We start from the raw sequence: 20,933 nt of genomic DNA on the forward strand, positions 1-20,933 counted from the left end.
TGCACATCTAGAACAAAAAGAAAAAAGCAAAAAGCAGTGATCTTGAGGAAACCAGCAGATACATTTCACTTTATTTGTTCTTCACTTCAATAGCACGTTTGAATCGCATCTGCTAATTAGATCTTACAAGATCTTTGCCCTGCACAGAGAAAGAAGCAAACAAACAGTCACATGTACGTTACTGAATGCATTTACATCAAGTATGTTGCACTTCGGGTTTTTGAACATCATAAATAAGAGAACTAATTACACCAGCTTAGAGATCAGAGCAGCTTAAGAGGCTTGTCAGGTTAATCTAACATCCTTATTTGAGAAAGTTTCTCATCAAGTTTAATCAGAGATTAGAAATATACCCATGATACAAATCCATATATACAAATTGATATTATTAGTGATTTTTATGCACCGTTACACATTTTCATTTTGCTTCTGGTTTTGAGAAATGCTCAACTCCCATTCTTTAAGAGGCTCTAGGCTGCACAAACAAAAACTTCATTTAGTTCTGTGAATATTGGCCGAAACCGCTGTGGAACTGCTAATACAATTCCCACATCCATGAAGTAGGATGGAAGTGACCGTAGGTTCATGTTATGCAGGCTTTGTCTTTAAATCTTATGATGTTAACTGTAGGAGGGGGGAGAAAAAGTCATCTTCAGAAAGTAGATGGTTGTTTAATGGAAAGGCAATGAGACAAATTCGATGAGTAACTTTTAGAAAGCAGACTTCTCACTACATTTGTGAAATAGTGTTAGAAGCATTTCTGCATCTGATCCTAAATCGTGCAAGGTGCCCTAAACTGCTTTGTGAAACTAAAGGAATGAAGGTGCTACTTACTTCCACAAAGACACTTCAGAAGACTGTAGGATTTTTCTGAATGAGGGTTATTAAAGAAATAAAGCACCACATGAACAAGTAAAGCTTTTTTTTTAACATGCATTAACCTTAATCTCTTCCTGCAGGCACCAGACCTCTGTAAAAATGCTGTTAGTGCTCTGCTTGGGTGCCTGCAGCAGTTCAGCTGGAAGCAATGCTGAACTTTCAACTCTTTGAATGCCCGCATGGGAGAATCAAGCAGGAGGAAAGGTGAGAATGCAACTAACACTTCCTTCAACGTTTATGCTGAATTTTAATCAAGTGTCCTGTGCAGCTACATACCAAAAAGCCTTTTTACTGCTGTAACTTTACCTCTTTTTGTATGCAACAGAAAACGCAATGCATCTTTGCAGCGGTTAGGTACTAAACCATACATGGTAAAAGCAGTCAGGGTACTTGACAGAGCTAGTTAATACTGAAACAGCTCATCCAAGCTGTGCTGCCATCTTGGATGCCATGTCAAGCTGGTGATGACTTAGTAAATACATTCAATCCAGTTATACACTTACTACCACTTCTTGTGCCAAGACTTAATGTGCTTCAGTGCATGAAGGAAATATACAACCAACTGCAGGAATATATATTCCAGCCCTCCATTTCAGTTAAAAAAAAAAAAATACAGCAGTGATTACATTATAACTTCATAGCAGGTATTTATAACTTAGCTATAAACAAAGGCTGATCTAAAGCTCTGCAGCCTGCTCTCAGGTAATGTAGTTGCCACAGAATTGGTAAGAGTGTTAACCATTTTTTTTCCAGTATTACAACTACTATCTTTTAAAGACTGCAAGTTAATATAAATTACACCTCTTCTGACATGGTTTCCTCCAAGTGGGAAAGCCAGGAGAACCTTACTGTTACAACTCAATGAAAAACATATTTTGATTCTTAGTCATGATCAAGCAAGTGTAGCTGTTTGCATACAGTGAGATGGACACTGGTGCAGTCTCCTTTTCAAGATTAGTAATTTATGAATGGACAGGACTTTGGTATCTCTTTTAAACGTAAGTTGTACCTACTGAAGTTGTGTCTACGGGGGAGGAACAGAAGACAGATGACTTAAATCTGTAAAAAAAACCTGAATACTTCTGCAGTGTTAAGGGGATATGCAGGCCAAAGTTTATTCTGATTTGAAATGTCACTTGGCTGCTCTAATTCCACCAAGCCTTGTAACAATCTAGCTTGACAAAGAATCCGGGCCACTGTTGAAACAGCTTTGGCTTGTGACCTCCACATGAACCTATGCTCAGAAATTAGTTCAGCCTGCGTGACTGAGTCTACATTGAGGCCTTGTCTCATTAGCAGCTTAATACATACAGCAACTTAACAACGCGGTGTTTTTAGGATGCAGTGATTGAGTAAAGTCATCCTCCTATTGAAGTTATACATCAGTGAAAGCAGACTGTTCTGTATGTATCTTAAATCACAGGAGGCGGCTTGATTTACCAGGCTTTTCATTTTTCTTTTTTCTTTTTTTCTTAGAAGAACTTTTCAGAAATAATCTCAGGACGTTGTTTTTGTTCTGATTCCCCAACAGGCAAGAGCCCTCTGCTTCCTGGTCTTTCACACAAGGCAGGACAGAAATCAGTTCCCCTCCTAGGAGGACAGGCAGTCCAACAGCGCTGCCTGCAGTGGGGCAGAGTGCTCTGAGGCAGCTGCTGAAGAATGATAGACGGTTAAAAGCTGAAGGGTTTGTTCAGTGCCTGCGATTCGGTGTTGTATCCCTGTGCTTCACTAATGTCTATGAATTCGGCTTCACAACTCCTTTGTGAGGTAGGCAATGACTACTCCCTGTTTCGAAGGGGAAGAAAGTGAGGCACAAGGAGATTAAGTTGTTCTCCTGGGTTCCTACAGGAAGTCAGCAGTAAAGCCGACAATGAATTTAATCCCCTAGTTTAGTCACAGGACAGCCGTTCTCTCTGCCTAGATACAGCGGGCACAAGATTTTGATACAGCCTTCATTTCTGCAAGCAGTAAACATCCTGGAAGATAGACACAGTTATAAGTGGTTTCACTTTGCTGTTCTGCATCTCTGAATATTAAAGAATGGTTCAAACTGCAGAGATGTGCTACACAATGGCTAGATCATCTTAGCTAGCACTTCAGGTTCAGTCTACTAGACAGAAGAGGTATAGCAGCGAAGTTCCAATCTAAGTCTCCAGTACAGATTAGAGCCCACTTCTGTTTGCTGTTTCTTTCCTTACAGGAAGCATGAAATACAATAAATGCTACTAGAACAAAAGAAAGTCAATGAACAAAGACTTCCACTATTAATTACAAACATTAGTGCAAACCACACAGCAGATTATTTTTAGCACACTCAGTATTTTCTGTAAGGAGGTCACAAAACTGAGGCTTTCAAGACTGTCAGTGTCATATTCTTAGCCAAGTAGTAAGCTTTGAGGCTCACATAATCAACCTAGATTCTGCAGCTACACACTTTATTCTTCATATTTCCGTATATGATATAACGTTTTTTAATTTAAAATACTGAAAATATATTCTGTTCTGTGCTTTTATAAAATATAAGCCACTAAAAGTCCATAAAGATCAAATTCCAAAGCTGAATTATGTGTTCAGCTACGAGATTTGCTTAACATAATCTTTACTGCCCAGAAAAGCAATTTTTATTATTTTTAATTTACGAACCATTTCTCTGTGTGCCTAAAAGCCAACACCTAAATCCATTGCTGATATTCAAATGTGCTTCTCTGCTGTCAAAAGTGAGAGGGCTCAGCTTTTCTTCTCTATCAACAAGTGCTCAACACTGCTGAAAATTAGTTCTCCCTTTTTATGCATATTCAGATGTAGATGTAGGTGCTTGGCTTTACCTGGCTCCTTTCTAGAGTTGTGGCCTTTATGCCTAATTAAGAGAGAAAGCTCAAAAGTTTTAGCTAGTTAAGAATGTGACAGGAATGCTGATCTTCTTGCTCAACATTCATGGCTGGCAAGTCATCTGAAAGGAAAAAAAGATCCTGAAGTCTGAAAAACATGTCACAAAGTATTTTGCTGGGCAAGGCCAATTGAGCAGGTGAGCGCTACAGTTAGTGGTCTGTGCTCTGCAGCCACCCCCCTGCTGCAGCTGAATGGATGAAATCGTAATTTGGAAAAGTGCACTTTTTCACTGATTGTTCTTTTACAAGAACAGACACCAGAGCTGAGCATAGTGTCTTCTAGAGAAGCTCTCTCCTCAGAGGTTTTCATCCAACCACTTTATATAGCTGTTTCTGGTCTGAATTCCTGCAGAGAAATCAGTAGGCCAAATCGTGAATATCATACAGCCATGAAAGCAGTCATCAAAGTGATCGAGTGTGACTTCCACACCAGCGTTCTCCAGCCGCTTGGCATACATCACACCGTCATCTCTCAGGACATCGTTCTCACAAGTCAGAATATAAGTCTTAGGCTGCAGCTGCAAAGTCTCATTTTCTGCAAGCAGTGGGACTGCTCGCACGTCAAGCAGCGCTGGTATCTCCTGGATTATTTCTGCATTGCCTGTGGTTTGTACTACAGGCTTGTAGTTCTTTTTGAATGATGAGGGCAGTAGGGATGTCCAATTCAGACGTCCTCTGAAAGTCAGAGCTTGCTGCACATCAAGAGCAGTGTGGTTGTTAATCAGCAGTGAGTGAGCCAAGTCATAATTACCATTGAAATAGTCTATCCAGTAGTTAATCATGACATAACGAGGAAGAACGGGCATATTCATATTCTGCTGATATGAAGGTGTATTGAAGTCAAATGCCTGAAGGACTGGGTAAATTAATGCCTGCAGTTTTGGTCTGATGATCAAATGCTCATCTTTGCTAAGCTGTGGGAAGAACGGGAAAGAATTGTGATTATAAAGAAAATAAACATTACAATATCAACCTTGAACTTCACACGAACAACCACTTGATAATTTTTAGACAAGATTCTGCTCTTACGCAATTCCACTGGCAGATAAAGCTCTTGTTTTGTCTGAAATGCTAGCAGCCTGATCTTTTTCTTTTCTTATAATAATGATCACTCAGGACAGTTCCAGTATCCTGTTTCCAACAGAAATCAGTAGCAGATATAAAAAACAATAACGTTAAATTATTCTTCTAATACACTTTCCCAGTTAAACTATTTACAGCTGGAGGACTTAATGAGTCAATGGAGCTATCTAAACTTCTAATAGCTTTTCAAGAATTTTTCTTCCATCAATTTATCTAAATTATCTTTTTTAGCTCTTGCAAACTGCTGGCATCTGGTTTTCTCTAGCAAAGGCTTACTGTGTGCAGTAGAGCCTCTGTGTTGGACTAGAACCTACCATCTGCATTTGATTTGAGCCTACAAAGTAAATTTTTGGTACACCCTCATTCCTTTTAGTGGAAGTATCAGCAGACGCTTTTTTCCCTTCACCTTCTACTCAAGATACATAAATCTATATTGTATCTCATCTTGTCTCTTTCAGGCTCAAGAACCTTAGTATATTTAACCTCTGCTGACACAATCTTACATCACTGATTTAAAAAGAATTCAGCATCATGGAAAGGAATTATGAATGCTGTTTCCAAAACACAGCTCCATCCTGCTGATCAATCCCCAAGACAAAGACTTTCAATGCCTTATTAATTTTTCCTCGCTAATTCAATACTGCAAGATTGTCATGATAATTAGTTGTCTGAGCAAGGTTGTCATGATAATTAGTTGCCTGAGCAGGCTAAGCAGGCTATGTACCTTCTTATCACCAATGGTTTATGGCAATACAGAAAAACTAATAATATTTCACTCAACCATGACTGATACTATTACTTGCCCCAGGCAAGTCTTTAAAGTCTTTAATAGATTAAATTCAGATTATGCTTAACCAGAGATGCACAAAAGAAAATTTCTTAATTATGAAATGCTGCAGGAAGACAATTTAAGGCTTCATGTATTATATATTTATTGTCCTTCATTTGTATTTGGAGGAAGTAAGAACATATTTTTCTGTGATAAGCACTTGAAAATAGGAAGATAAATTAATAAGTTACGAATGTAGCGAGTTACCTACTTAGGCAAAGTTTCTCAGCAAAACGTGTTACAAGAAATCGTTTAGCTGCTTGTGCTTAAAATTTGGCCCATAAGAACTCATAACTGCACTAAGATATGGCAAGCTACTTGACTCATGCAATTGACTCATTTTTCTTCTGTAGAATGACAAGATCTGGTTTTCAATGCATAGCGGTGCTACTCTGTCTCTGACACTGGCACATCACCTTGTGATGATGCAGCACAAAGAACCTGTCAACCTATATGTATCACTGAATTAGGGGCTGTTATAGTGTAATTCATCACAGACACTGGATGTTACCTGCTGACACACAGCAGCAGCCAAATTTCCTCCTGCGCTGTCGCCAGAAATTGCAATTCGATTTGGGTCAACTGAATAGTCAGCTAAGACATCAGGCTGCAAAAAATGCTTTGTAGCACGAAGAGCATCGTGGAATTGCTCAGGAAAGCACACCTCTGGTACCAGCCTGTATCTACAAAAGAAGAAGGGAGGTAAGAGACAATTATTAGTTACTATACTTCTCCCTCCTGATCAATAAATACTAGCAGATACATCTTAGTGGCAAATGGCTATTTTATTAGGATAAATACTAGAGAAGAAAAATGAAGTGTGTAATACTTAAGCTTATGATGAACATTCTTACTCAAAAAGGTTTGTAAGGACCTATTAGATATGAAGAACACCACAATGGTACAATACTGTGCAGTGCTTTCCCAACAAAGGATTTCATCATACATTATAAAAGTGAATTATTATTAAGAACATCCTTGGCAAGGGAGTTATTCCTGTTGGCCTGTTTTTGATCTCGGCTCCCCACCTTAACTGCTGTGAAGGAGAGTGACACCCAGCAGACTCAGCTGAGACAAACACCTCAGTAGTTCTGTTTCCCAAATGTTTATTTAAGCTCAGGAGAGCTGTACCTCTGTACCAGGAAATCAACAGTAGCCAGGAAGTGAAGTAATAATGATTTGCACTAATCCAACAGACTCAATAATTATTCTCCCTTATCAAGGAGAGAGGCAGGGATATATGCAATATCCAAGTGGAGCAGCAGCAGCTGAAACCTGTTTACTGCATTTTCTGAATTCCTTAATAACAGTGTAGGGGAAATCAGTTTGTATTTACTGAATCATTTGTAGTCTGAGTGTTGTTACTGGGCCTTATGGTGCAAAGCACATCTTTCTGGTTGCAGTTTTTGTATCTTTAATGAATTTTACGTATTCTCAGCAGAGCTAATTTATAATGTTTTGAGAAAATATTTCTATTGTCAGTTTGACAGAAGTTAGTGTCATTACAGTGATGTCTTTTAGTTCAAAGTGAAGAAATAATCTTGCCGTTACTTCTGAAGCAAAACAAAATACTGTTTCTTGGTTCAAAGTATTTTCTTGGGAATCTAAGCTAAAAAATACAGTATATGCAAAATAAATTTTAAGCTTAATTTACATCAAGTGTTCCAAACATCAAATCTGTTCTGCTTTCAGTGAACAATATATATTACATCTGCTACAAAGTCATACGAGAGCAGCCTGAGTGAACTAGGCCTTGCAGAACTAGGTGATGTTTTGTACAGATAACAAAAGTGAGATGTGCAGCTCAACCAATGAAGAAAATCTAATTAGACTTCACTAACTGAAAATAAATGCCTTGATTGAAAGATATAATGGCTAAGGAGAGATGACAAACAACTGAGGAACAGCCAGTACTATATCACCTTAAGTGAGAAAATGAGTAACTAGGGACTTTCCAATACTGTGATTGGTACTTGCCTGCTTTTTTCCTTTTTATTTTTCTTTCTACTAATAAACAACAAAGAAGTAAAAAAGCGAACCCTTGAAGTACACTACAATGCCTACTGAGAATCAGTAACACCAACTCCATATAATTAAATTGTAATTAGATCACAGAGCTTGATATGTAATCAACTGCAAGTTGGAGCCGTGAATAGTTCTATCAAGCGATTGGTTTTGCAAAAGAAAATATTGAAGTTGACAATAAGGGTGGGAAGAGTACCACTCAAGTTGGAGTCATCTTGGTAATTTAGTTAGCGAGCTGAGAGGCTTGTTTACTTTGGAATTGTTCAGCTAGTGAAAAAACTAGTGCTGCTTCTCTGTTGTCTAGCACGCTGGCATTCTCCTGCTCTTGAGAGGAGTACAGGGCTGAAATGAGTTGACTTCAACAGCGGGTGCTTGAAAGAACAGCAGGGACTGCCATGCTTCACTGTGTATTTTGGTTAATGAGCAGTAAAAAATGATTTGCTAATTCTTAAGTTGCAGACATTTGCTCAGAGCGCCTTAGAAGTGGTGTTTTTTAGACAGACTGTAGGTGTTTGGTTTTTTATTTATAAAATACCTTCAGTTAAGGATGAAAAATTCTCTTTTGCTCCATAGGGAGTCAGAGGGATGTGGTTTGGCCTTCCTTTAGGTATATAACAAAATTGTTTTTGACAAGCATCAACAGAATTAAAACTTAAGTCAATTGAGTGATCTCAGGTTTTAGGTGCACTCCTTACTTGCAGAAACATTTGTGAGATGCACTTGAACATGTAAAATTTGCATTTCAGTGTTTTGTCCAAGCGATTAAAAATTCTACTCTTCTCCCACATTTCTGCCCTCTGAAATGACTGTCAAGAGAAACAGAAATCCAACTGAACTTTTGATTCCATTCTAATTTGTTATTCTAAAAGGATAATAATATCAGACTGGTAGAGAATTACTGTCCAAGTTTAAAGCCTTATATACAAGTCAGTAACAAGCGAAAAGGGCAAAGCTAGAAGAACTACGTTACGTATTTCCAATACATTAAAATTATTGTAATTTATTTTAGATTACTCACTCAATTGAGACAACTACAGCATTGAGAGATTCAGCCATGATTCTGCAGAGGTTGTTATAAAGGCTTGTTCCTGAAACAAAAGGACATAGCATTAGGTACATGCAAGTCCATTTATGGCAGTATTTCACAAAGCCACACCTAACTATCTTAGTTTCAGCAGGGATGGAGTTGTTTCCTTCAGGGTGTCTGGTATGGTGCTATGGTTTTTGATTCTAGGAAAAAAACCAAATGTTGACAACACAGCAATGTTTATAGTTGCTGCTAAGCAGTGCTCTACAGAGCCAAGGCCATTTTCAGTGAAGGGCCCAAGGAGCTGGGAGGGAACTGAATTAGGACAGCTGACTTCAAGTGGCCAAAGGGCCATCCTACCCCTCACGGCACTGTGAGGAAGGAGTTTTGAATGGCTGGGAGGTCGTCTCTCTTCCACTGCTCATAGGCTAGCTGGGGGCACTGGTTGGTGGCTGGTAAGCAATTGCTTGTGCTGCATTTGTTACATGCATTTATAAATATGTGTTTATATACATACAAAAATTATTATCCTTTCCTCTATCTTAGTAAATAATTTTATCTTAACCCCTAAGTTCTACTTTTTTATTTTTTTTTTTAATTCTCTCCCCCATCCCACTGGGGAAGGAGAGTGAGTGAAGGACTGTGTGGTGGTGTGGTGCTCAGGCAGCCGCCGGCTTAAACCACAACAGAAAGCCTTCTCAGAAAACATAAAGACTTCTAACAAACAGAAGTAAATTACATCAGCTTAAACCAGATGATGTTCCAAATGTACGTTTTAGCAGAAGGCACACAATTCACTCCATGAGAAGTCCTGCAGTCTGATGTTTTTTTCCCCTCATCTGTTTGTTGGTGACTTGGGGCTTGTCATTTCACCCATCAGTTCTCACAACAGGATAAAATTCAAGGTACCTGGGGGCCTGGAGCCACTGCATCCGGAAACAGTTGTTACCATATGAGTCACTGATTTTTGTTCATTTTATTGCAGCATGTATTGCTTTGATTCAAATGAGCTGCCCTATTAATGTCAAGTGAACTACGTGAACTACTTATTTATCAGAGAATTAATCCTGTCTGTCAGTGGACTGATTTTCCTTAATTTTATTCCTTTCCAATTTCTTAATCATGGATTCCTGGTACTATAAAATATACTAGGACACTAAGTGTTTTATAAAGTATTTAGCCTTAGAATTTAGTATTTAGCTGTAACATTTATGCCATTAATTTCTGAATCTTGGACTTGAGGATAGCTGAGTTACAGCATCCAAACAAAGCACTGTAATTTAATATAAACTATTTGTACAGCAAGTCTTATGCCAACTGTTACAGAACAAATGATATGGGCAGGACTCTAACAAATATCCCTATGTAGGCCTAAGAAAAATAATTTCAAAGCTCAATTTCTCTGTGAGAAGAGGAGTGACCAAATTTTGAACTTATTTAGGACACTAAATTTCACTTAAGTTGTGGTATAGGTGGCTTATACATACAGTCTTAATGCAATCAGTACAATCTTGCATATTTTAGAACACTTCAGAAAAGCCCACTGAATTTTTCCTCTTTACATGAGTCTATGTATGCTTCACAATGCATCAGGGTTGTGAGGCCTTCATGTTGTCCCAGAAGCAATGGGGAAGGACAAAGACTCCTACCTGTTCTTGATCTTTGCCTTGGAGCAGCTGTGAGAACTGCAGGCCCCTATTTTTTCCAAGGCTTTTCTCCTGCTGTGAGATGTGGAAGGATCTGTGCTTAGCTTATTGTTGCCTACAGCTATACTACTACAATTAACTTGGAAGTCACAAACATCAGAGAAAGTCGGTGCTGTAAATTTTCAAGGTAGTTTCTGCTCATGATCACAATAGATTCCATAAGAGAGGGAGTAGGGAACCCATCTCTACCCATATCCTTGGTCATGCTGTTTTCTGGGATCGCCAGTATGTATTCCCAAATACACACTATTGGAAGCCAAACATTAGTAATGCTCTTGCATGTAATTTTGTTCAGTCCACTCTTTTGAGTAATTGTTTGTTTTGTATATTGTGTAATTTGTCCTGTCGTGATGTTACAAAATTAATCTATTGGTTCTTTTCCAGTTCACATCCTGATAAGATATATATTTTTCCAGTGCACCCATTGTATATTTTTATCATGATTCCTTATATCTGCTGTGCCAGAATGCAGATGGTGACTACTGAATTCAGGCATGTCTCTGCAAAATCATCATCTCCTGGCAGAAAAACAGCCTTTGGTTTCTGCTGCTGGGAGGAAACCACCCCAGAATCCCATTTAGTTACCAGCAGACACGTACTTGCACTTGCCAAGGCCCAGCCGCCTCCATGGATGTAAACAACACTGCGCTTCAGTGGTTCATCTTGCTTTGCAGGAGGTTCAAACACTCTGACTTCCACACCATCAAAAACAACATCCGTTATGTTAATGGGCTCAGAAGAGACAGACTTCAGCTTGTCAAATGTACAAATCAAATAATTCAGAACTATCAAGTGATGGCTGAGTCTCAGATAGTGAATCAAGTGACACTTTGGGGGGGGAAAAAGAAAAAGGTTAGTTACTTCATATATATATATATGTATAAAATGATGCTGCATTGATGCAACCATCTTCAAAAGACAGCTTCTGTATGAAAACATATCTAAATTCTTAGCATATTCATCAGGAAATGAATGATTATCAAAACTTGTAATGTTTTTAAAGCTGTATTAGAACAAAACTCTGGCAACAGAAGACATTCCTGCCGCTGAATGACACCTCCAAAAGGGACAAACCTGACTGACCAGCAGATTCCACTTTTCTACTTGCAAAGCTTCTCAGATCTGTGCCAGTAGAGGGCAATACCACACAGTCAACATTTTTTGTGGTGTTGAGGTAGGAAATATGCAAACTATTTCTCTTATTCCACCCCAAAGCGTAAGTCTTTCCATTTCCAAATTAAGTTCTCAGTGATTGCAAAGGCATCCGCAAACAGGAACAGTCTCAAAGGAATGCAGTGCTTATTTACTGGCTCACCCTGTATTTGCCCACTGAATTGGAAAAGATGTGAAATGCTATTGAAGAGCTGTGGCAGATTTGTGATTTCTTCCCCAGGGACTCAAGCGTGTTACTTCTTCTGTGTGGGTGTGTAAAACATTAAGAAAATAAAGAAAGATCTCAACTTTCTGTCCCATTCCGGTAGAAGGATGGATTTTATCCCTTCTGAAAATCCAGGATTTTCTTTTTCACTTTCCCCTAAATAAACCTGTTTCTCTAAGCAGATAATCCTGGGATCTAAGGCACTCCTTCAGCCTCAATGCTCATGACCTGCTCCCCATGCACAGCTTGTCAACCCATAACCACTTCAACTGTTTCAATTCTGCTGTTATCACCAGTACAGTGCAAGCCTGCTAGTATGAATTAAACGAGTTCAGTACCAGGAGAGGAAGAGAATGGTCATTCAGGTACCAGTCTAACAGCATTAATACTGCAAACAACACATAGTTGCTGTAGCATAACCTGTACAAAAACTACGTGGAAGCCAAGTGAGTCTCTGTGTGATAAATGCGATTTTCCAAGTGAGAGTTTTACAGTCTCTTTCTGACTTACATGTTCACAAGGAGAGAGATTTCATTTTCTTTCTTTGGCTTTCTTTACTGTCCTTCTGCACTACCATTTTCCAGTTACTTTCAGTGCAGTATCTCTGTTAGGGAATTCTTCTCAAAGAGAAGGGACAGCTAACAGAGGAACACCACTGCTGTCAACACATCCTCCAGAGGAAAAGCAAATTTTGAAGCACTTCCTATCAACTGAGAGACTTCATCCATTCAGCAGTATTTATGCCAAAAAGGATCTGCTCCCTTCGTGGAGTGCTCTGCAGCCACTGTCCTTACACATGGCTTTTAAATCCACTATGGTTAGTTTAAATGTAAACAAACAAATGCACATGACTCAGCTTTCAGTAGATGCTGTGTGAAAAAGACCCTGAGGCAGCCCGGTTCCACTGCAGATTCCTGTGGAAAGCGACAGACTGAGGTTTTTCCCAAAAGGGTCTCTGACTGCCAAGTCCAATGGAGCGGTAATGTGAGTAATGTGGTGTAATGCAAGTGGAGAGAGAGAGAAACCCATTTCCAAAACAAAAATTTACAGAAGTTACTTTCTTTTCCTGCTTGGCTTGGTTACCCTGCTGAAATAGTTTGGTGAGGAACCAAATCTTGGTATGTTTGCTGCTTTGTTGATGGATTATCATTTCTGCATACTTAAGGTCTTTCCTCTGGGAGTAAAAAAAAAAACAAGCATCCACCCAGTGGGCAGAAATGTTGGATTCACAAGACTGTATTTTTGAATGTCAGATCATGCTTTTCCCACACTGTTACTTAAAAATTTCCATAGGAAAACACCATTCAAGCTTCAAACTTGAAGAGCAATACACCTATTAATAAGTTGCCATTCAATTTGTTGGGCTGCCACTGATTCACCCAGCAAAATGATCTTCTGCGTGCCCCATAGAGGTTCCCAGGGGAGGTAACTAATGGGAAATACTGCCAGGCAAAAAAAAATAATTCTTGTAGATTTTTTTCAGTGCTGCTAAAGGCTATTTATCCACATTCTTTGTAGACAGGATTACCACATGTTCCCTGGAATGAGAGATGTTTTCTTTTCAAGGCTAGTTGCAGCTGTTTACTGAGAAGTGTTTTGCCCTGGTTTTTTTAAACCACAGAACACCATGGCCCTCTGCAGGTTTATCAGTTGCTTTCATGCCTTTTTCCTGCAATAGGCCGCTCTTTCCAAGAACCAAAAATAAAATTGAATAACATGGAAGAGATGCCTCGTACACCAAGGCACAAGAGGAACAGTAATAGTTCTTTTATGTTTACCTTGTCAGGTTTCTCTGCCCAGGACTTATAAGCACATTCTTTGGAAATGTATCTAATCAGTCAATTTGGTTGTTATTTACAACAATCAGGACTGTGCTTTCTGCTGGCAAAGAGCTAGCCTTGTCCAGAGTTCCTGCAAACAAAATTCTTATGTAAGATATATCCGTAGTATCTTGTGTGTATATGTTTGTATTTAATGGTTGGCTGAATCTCATCTAGGACTGTGTTGCAGCCACAGTATAGAATCACAGAATATCCTGAGTTGGAAGAGACCCATAAGGATCACTGACTCCAACTCCTGGCTCCAGACAGGATCACCTCAAATTCTAACCACATAAACACTTTCATTTTCTAAACAGGTAACCTGAAGAAATGTGGCTGGTAAACTTCATGAGGATGACAAATGGAGCTGAACTTCATCAGGATGACTAATGGAGCTGATGCACCCAGTGAGCTTAGCTGCTATGGAGCAGGACACACCTGCATGAGCAGGAGGACGAGCAGGGCAAATGTGAGTACCTTACTGGTGTTTGGGCCAGTTCAGCAAATAGCCACTGTACACACATTACTTACTTGCAATCTATCACCCAGTTCTGATTGCAGCTTTTCGTTTTAGGATTGTTGGCACTCTAATCTATGGCTGTTTTGGTAGTGGTGTGATTTATGCTCACTGTTGCACATGCCAACTCTCCAACAAATCCAAGTAACTTCCACAGCAACCATCTTCTCTTTTTACCAGGATATCTTCCTAGCCAGGATTATGAGAAATGACAACCCAAAAAACTAAGCTGTTTAAGATTGCAACTGTCTTCTTCCTAGCAAATTCTTTGATGAGAGATATCAAATAGTGAGAGATGTTTTAACTTCATGCAGGAGAAAACTGTCAAGAAGTGAAGGAGGAGTTAGGGTTGTGATTAAAAACAAAACAAAACAAAAAAACCTCAAAGAACAGTTTTCAAGAAAGGCACCAAAATCTCAGTATCTGCCCCTAAATTGGTAGAACTGGTGGTTCGTCAGGGTCGCTTGGAATCCCAAGAGATCACTGTGATTACGCTTTACCCCTCTTTCACAGACTTGTACTCTATGTCAGTCATGTACTTTCTATTACCAAAAAAAAACAAAGAAAAACAACAAAAAAACGAAACAGAAAAGGTGCATTTCTGTTGCTAATTTCTAAGTTTCTAATAATCTCAAACAACACGGAGCACATCAGGATTGAGGTGACACTGTCCTAAGGGCAACGTGAACTATCCAACTTCACAAATCTCTGACCTTTAGCCTTGAAATTACAGCAGCAGGTTGCATTCAGATGGCACACAAAGGCAGCATGCCAAGCTGAATACATCAGCTGCTTCCTTCACTGCCCTCGCAGCAGTGAGGTGCCAGGTTCTGCTCTGACCTTAGCTGAGATCAGGAACTGGGAGTTAGCTTGTGCTGTTTGTCTTTTCACACGAGTCACTGTTCAGCACTGAGCCAAGTCTCATGTGTGACTCACCGAGTAATGATGCTGACACTGGGCGGCTGAACCTCTTAAGACTTAATTTCCTACCTTCAGAAGATGCTGCTGCTCCTGAATGACATTATCCTCAGTTCAGGCGTCATTTTGCAAAACACACTGCTGTAACATTACAGTCCAAAATGCCAACTACAGTATCTGTAGACAGTGAGAGACTAGCAAAAAAAAATAAACAGGCTCATTTCCCCATCTTGCTGCGTGCAGAACATATTGGTCTGACTGCATTTCAGGAAGTTTATCCCATCTAAAGGTTAACCTCTATTTTCTTTCATTTTACAGAGCCATTTCGTAGAACAGGTGCATTACTGCACAGTACCCAACATGTACTTTTGAAAACTGTTATACAGGGAGTCCTCAAGGACTCAAAGATAAGTGCTCTAATTTCCTTTATAACTGGAAGGAAACCAAAAAGGTTGTTTTACAGTTTATCAACTGGGAGAAGCTCTATTATTTTTTCATTGTAAAGTTTCATTCTTACACCTATTCATCCACGATGAACTGCTTTTAGACCAAATTGCCAGTAACTTTTTTCTCTACTGCAAACAGGACTTGCAGTGTATCTGTTCCTACTCATATGCAACATCTAAGACCACAGTGGATTACTGTAAACCAATTTGCAAGACTGTGTCCTTACATGCAAAAATATCAGCTTACTTGGATGGCCACAACTATGATTTACATCTCTCCATATATGGGTAGGTAGATTAAATATTAAAATGTTAGATGGAACTAATTACTGTTTACTCTACTCCTGAATGTTGATGCCCCATGCCCTAGATTTTATTCTAAGAGGAAGCAAGTGGCAGAGCAGCATAAAAGCATTTCTTAGCTGATGAGAAGTACAAGGATACTTTTCTCCCCTCTACAGCTGCCTAAATTCTTCCACAGATGCCTGCCTGACAGCTTGGATGCCAACATGTTTGTCCTTCCAAACCTGTTAGCAGCAGTGCCAGTTAAAAAATATATTAAAAAGAAATAATAAAAAAAATCCTTTCTTCCTTTCTATGCATCAGAATAGCAAGTACCTTGATAGTATGGTTCAGAAATAACTTAGGGCTTATTAAATAAACATATGCTGCTCTCTCTACTCCAAGAAGGGAGAATGGTAATGAAAAGGAGAGATGTCTCTATCAATCCTGCTGTTAACAGCATAATTATGAAATGCTGCTTTAGGCCCTTCTTGACAGATACCATGTAAAACAATTCTGATGGTTTAATTTATTGCTCAGTCCTGTAATTCTGAGTAGCTTTCTGTGGCTGTCCAAATTTCAGTGAAGCTGAGTTCTGACAGTCTTACATACATGTGTTCACTGTCTTTCATTTCTGACCAAAAACTTCTGTGTAACATTGCAGTTTTCTATACAACTGTGGCCAAGTCCCATTTTGAGATAGGTGAGAATGATTATTCTCATTCTAAGCTAATGCACCACTTTGTTAATAACACGAGGCTGAAGATTCTGATTTCATTCTGAAAGCAGCACAGCATACTACGCTCAGCACAGGAATAGGGCTCTGAACATCCAGCTCTAGTATTTGCAGAGACCTCGAATAAGTCACTCTGCATTTCCCCAAAGTAAGATTAGGACAATGGCATCAGCTCCCTTTTGTAATATGTTGTGAAACCTACTTATGAACACTGCCCTATAAGCATTGTGCATTTTTAGCCACGTGACAATACATAAACACTTGGGTTTTGCTCTGATTCAGAGCACTGAGTCAGTCCCAAGCCTGTAAAGGAATTTTATTAGCTGCCTGAGACAAAACTCTACACAGAAATGCAGCACCTTATAATCAGTACACTGAAAAGCAGTGCCAGCTTCAGTATGTTTTATTGGTAGTGCTTATAAAAGGAGTGAGAAACCAAGCACATTATCCCAAACAAGAACTTGTCATGCTCGATTGTCAGAGTCAGCACAAATCTATTTCAGAATAGGGAAACAACTGTATTTAGAGCACATAAAGTTTGTTTCATGCTTTGGAATGAGGGATTTTAGTGTACTTTGGGGGTTTTAAAATAAAAATCACTTAGTAACATACTTCTGTCTGGCTATCAAACCTACAAAGGAAAGTCATAAATAGCAAGCTGAGAATACATTCAGAAGTAGGTGAAAGTTCAATGGTCACATTTAGAGCATCGTTAAATCATTCCGTCTCGCAACCTCCGGTAGACAAAGAAAAGGGAAGCTCAGCTCTACAGAAGGACATATACTTGATTTTATATACACACACTAAAGCTGTCTACCACAGTAAGTACTCAGGCTTAACTTCTACAATCTTAGCTTCAGTTCACACAGATCATTCTTAATGGCAGTCACTTACTGCTGACTTTGTGCAACCTCTCAGTGTTGGAAAGACTTCTGAACACTTAGATAGCACCTCATTTTGCTCTCTCTGGAAAGAAAACCCCAAAGTTTACCTGTTCTGTGGTTCGGGGCACTGCTAATGCCTCACTGATGCTTTACGGATCTGTCTGAAAGCCACTCAGTCCTTCCTATGCTTTGTAAGCTGCCTGTGGCTGATATTTAATAAATTTTCCTTGCTATATGTAATCATATTTCTAAGGCCACAGATAGGAACAACTGTCTAACAAGTTACCACTTTCCCCTAACAGAGATGGAGGCAGGTGTGGGCACCTCAGTGCTGCCAGTTTGCTCCAACTGCCACCAGGGCAGGTTGTGTTCTGCCAGCTCCTCTGGGAGGAAGACCTCTGGGATACCCCAGAAGGGATGGGATTGCCTTTGGCCTCCAACCTAGAGACATTGAGTCTCATTCAGCTATGCCTTGCAAACCACAAGCAAACAGCATGTGTACATATGCCAACAGCAGTATACATATACAGAGTTAGTCATGATTTTCTAAAGATAGGTCTCCTTCAGCTAGAGGTTATGGACTTGATTCAGGTGTTACTGGAAGAAAGGTTACCATGTATTCTGCAGGCAGGACGCTGTGACCATCGCAGCCCTTCCAATTATTAAACTTCCAGCTCCACTGTAAAGGTATGTATTGTTTTTTTAGTTACCAGCACAAAGCAAGTGCATGTCAAGCCACAGCTTTTTAAAGGAAAACATGCTGTTGTAGGCTGTGTCTACACAATTTACCTGTCATAGCAGTATCATTTCTTTAAGGGAGAGTATATAAGCAAAAAGCTTTATTCTTTCACATCCCACTGGCTCAGCTGAGTGGCCTATTGAAAATCAAATAATCATCTGAGTTGGAAAGGACCTTTAAAGGTCATCTAGTCCAACAACCCTGTGATGAACAGGAACATCTAAAGTTCGATTCTACATCTAGTCCCAACTCTGACTGCAAAAGTGGCAGCCAGAGAGGCTATTCAGGGAGAGTATGCAAGCCTGGACACTGTCATCCTGCTTCCGCAATTACTGTTAGGTATATAGAAGATACCTTCCCACCAGGTCCTCCTGGTATCTGTTTATGAGCCCTCTGCCCATGAATTCATTCTTTCTGAATCTGCTGATGCTCTCAACATGCAAGCTGTTGAAGGTTTTAGGGACAACATAATGAACTGGAATGCTGCTAGGAAAAAAGACTGAAATACTTTGACGCAGACAGTACCCTAAATCAGGCATGACCACAGCTGATCAGTCCTTGTCAAAGATCAGACCAGCCTAGCAGAAAACCAAGCTCATAGCTGAAGCCATCATCAGAAGCTCGTGATCTCTTTCTTTCATGCCAGCACACACATTGTGAGAGAAAGCGAGGGAGAGATCATAAAGCAACAAAACAATCGTGTCTTATAGCAAAAACAGCTATTCTGAAAGGGTTTTGTTGACTAATACAGTTTCAAACACAGGCCGCGTGATTTCGACATTTGAAATAGTTTTCCTATGTCTTCTTTCCTTAAGGCATCAGCGCATGGAAGTAGAAGCCATTAATTATTTTGACCTAAAGCCCCCGGGTCGGAAAACAGCTTGCAGCACACAGGAAGCCCTCCATCACAAAGCCAGCAGGGCGGCTGGATGCCAGCAGTGAACGATCGCCCGACTGCCCGACCCGGCCTCGCCCCCTGCGCGGCCGGGGGACGCGGCAGCGAGCTCTCCTCCCGGGCAGGCCGGGTACCGCAGCACGGCCCGCGATGCCGGCTACGGGCTCTGACGGCGTTTCCTTACCGTCTGCTGCACCGCCCGGAAAGTGGCATCCAGCAGCATCAGCTTCCACGAGTCCGACACGGTGCCGGGCAGCGGCAGGTAGATGTAATAGGCGGCCAGGGCGCCCAGCGCCGCCAGCAGCACCCAGGCGGCCCGCATCGCCCCGCGGGGAGCGGCCTCCACCGGAGGAACTCCCGGCGCTTCCGCGCCCGCCGCCCCGAGCCGCCGCCTGCGTGTGCGGGAGCGCGGGGTGGCGGCGGGGCCTTTCTCCGCGCCCGCGCAGCCGCCGCCCCGCCCGAGACCCGCCCGCCCTCCGGGGAGGCCGTGCCGCGGAGCTCCGCTGCTCGGGGCCGCCCCGCCGCATCCCCGCCCCGAGCTCCGGCCGTGCTCCGCGGGACCGCGGCGGGCCCGGCCGCGCAGGACGTCTTTGTCGGGGAGCACCTGTATTTTAGGCAGGAGAAACGGAGCCTGCGTTTTTAAATGGAGACGGATTTATTATGATGATTTATGTAATTTTATTTTGAAGTGGGATTTTTTTCTTCCCGAGTTCAGTAACAGATTCTGGTTTAACGCAGAGCCATTTGTAGGGAAGACAAATTCTTCTGAATGGGTCTTTTTCACCCCCATAAGTGCTTTCATGTCAGGTACGAATCCTCGTGTTGCACCGTGCAGGAAACAAATTCTACAGAATTCAGTCTGGGCGTAAATTAAATGCCTACTTGAAGCTTAGTCACAGAGCAAATGTAAATATTTATTTAGATAACCAAAGTCATGCATGTTATGACTGTAATCCAAAGAAGGAGCATCAGTTTTAACTGTTAACATTGCTTTTAAAAACTAATTTATAACACTAAAAAGCCACTTGGGAATTTAATAGGGTTCAGGAAAGGATGAGCTTCCTTGAACAACTGACAAGAAGCAGCAATAAAGGAAAAAGATGTTCCTAAAAAGTAAAAGGTCAGCCTGTAGGCCAGCTTTACTGAAACTAAAGTAGAGCGTCACCGATTCTAAATGCAGCAGAAGAAACTTTTTGGAATTTGTAAGGAAGAATCTCAAATATCCTTCAACTTCAACAACAGTGGATTGAATTTCTATAAGGTCCACCTACCGTTTTAAGTAAACTGCAGATAAGAGAGGGCTGTTAGGAAAACAACTGCCAAGAAAGCAGTGTGAGATTCCTGAGGTCTCAAGGCTCTGAGCCGTTCTTTTCAGTACTGGGCAGTGCTCACACTTACATCTCTTGTCTTTCTCCCCTGCTTGGCATACTCCCATTCCCTTTCTTTCTAGGACATCTGTCCCCTCAGCTCCGCACCCAAGACCCTTGAACAGCCTTTGTCAAATCTATGTCTTGTCCTCCTTTCTTGTCTACTTACCTATTAGAAAACAGGTTTTTGTGCTTCTCATGCTCCAAGTGACCCCCACACATCTCCCTCCTCTCTCGCTTTTTGGAAACTATTGCTCTTGCTAGATGGAACAAATATATCCAGTGGAATTTATGTTCATGGCAGTTAGTTGAAAACATAGAACGCTTTAGTCTGAGAAAGATTCCTTTCTTTAAAAACAATGGCAAAAATGAAATAAATTTCAACCGAAATCCAACTGCTTACAATTTTTCTAGTGGACGGGCAGTCAGTCTGCATAAACTCACACCCTGAAGCCAAGAACCAGCAAGAGCTCACCAAGAAACCCAAACAATTGCAGCACACCCAGCTCACAAC

At 40.7% G+C, this 20,933-nt stretch overlaps 1 protein-coding gene across 1 annotated transcript; it reads right to left on the minus strand.

Moving 5' to 3' along the window:
• Window positions 1-42: 42 nt before the first annotated feature.
• Window positions 43-19,377, minus strand: NCEH1 (neutral cholesterol ester hydrolase 1). Its single transcript, XM_042881334.1, has 5 exons — window positions 19,237-19,377; window positions 11,037-11,265; window positions 8,723-8,792; window positions 6,191-6,362; window positions 43-4,681 (listed from the first exon to the last, which is right to left on the minus strand). Exons 1-5 carry the CDS (start codon window positions 19,372-19,374, stop codon window positions 4,064-4,066), a joined length of 1,227 nt encoding a protein of 408 aa, XP_042737268.1. The 5' UTR covers window positions 19,375-19,377; the 3' UTR covers window positions 43-4,063.
• Window positions 19,378-20,933: the final 1,556 nt, after the last annotated feature.

This window comes from Lagopus leucura, unplaced genomic scaffold (genome assembly GCF_019238085.1).
Source record: "Lagopus leucura isolate 7727_CA_CO unplaced genomic scaffold, USGS_WTPT01 Super-Scaffold_100029, whole genome shotgun sequence".
Classification (NCBI taxonomy): Eukaryota; Metazoa; Chordata; class Aves; order Galliformes; family Phasianidae; genus Lagopus; species Lagopus leucura.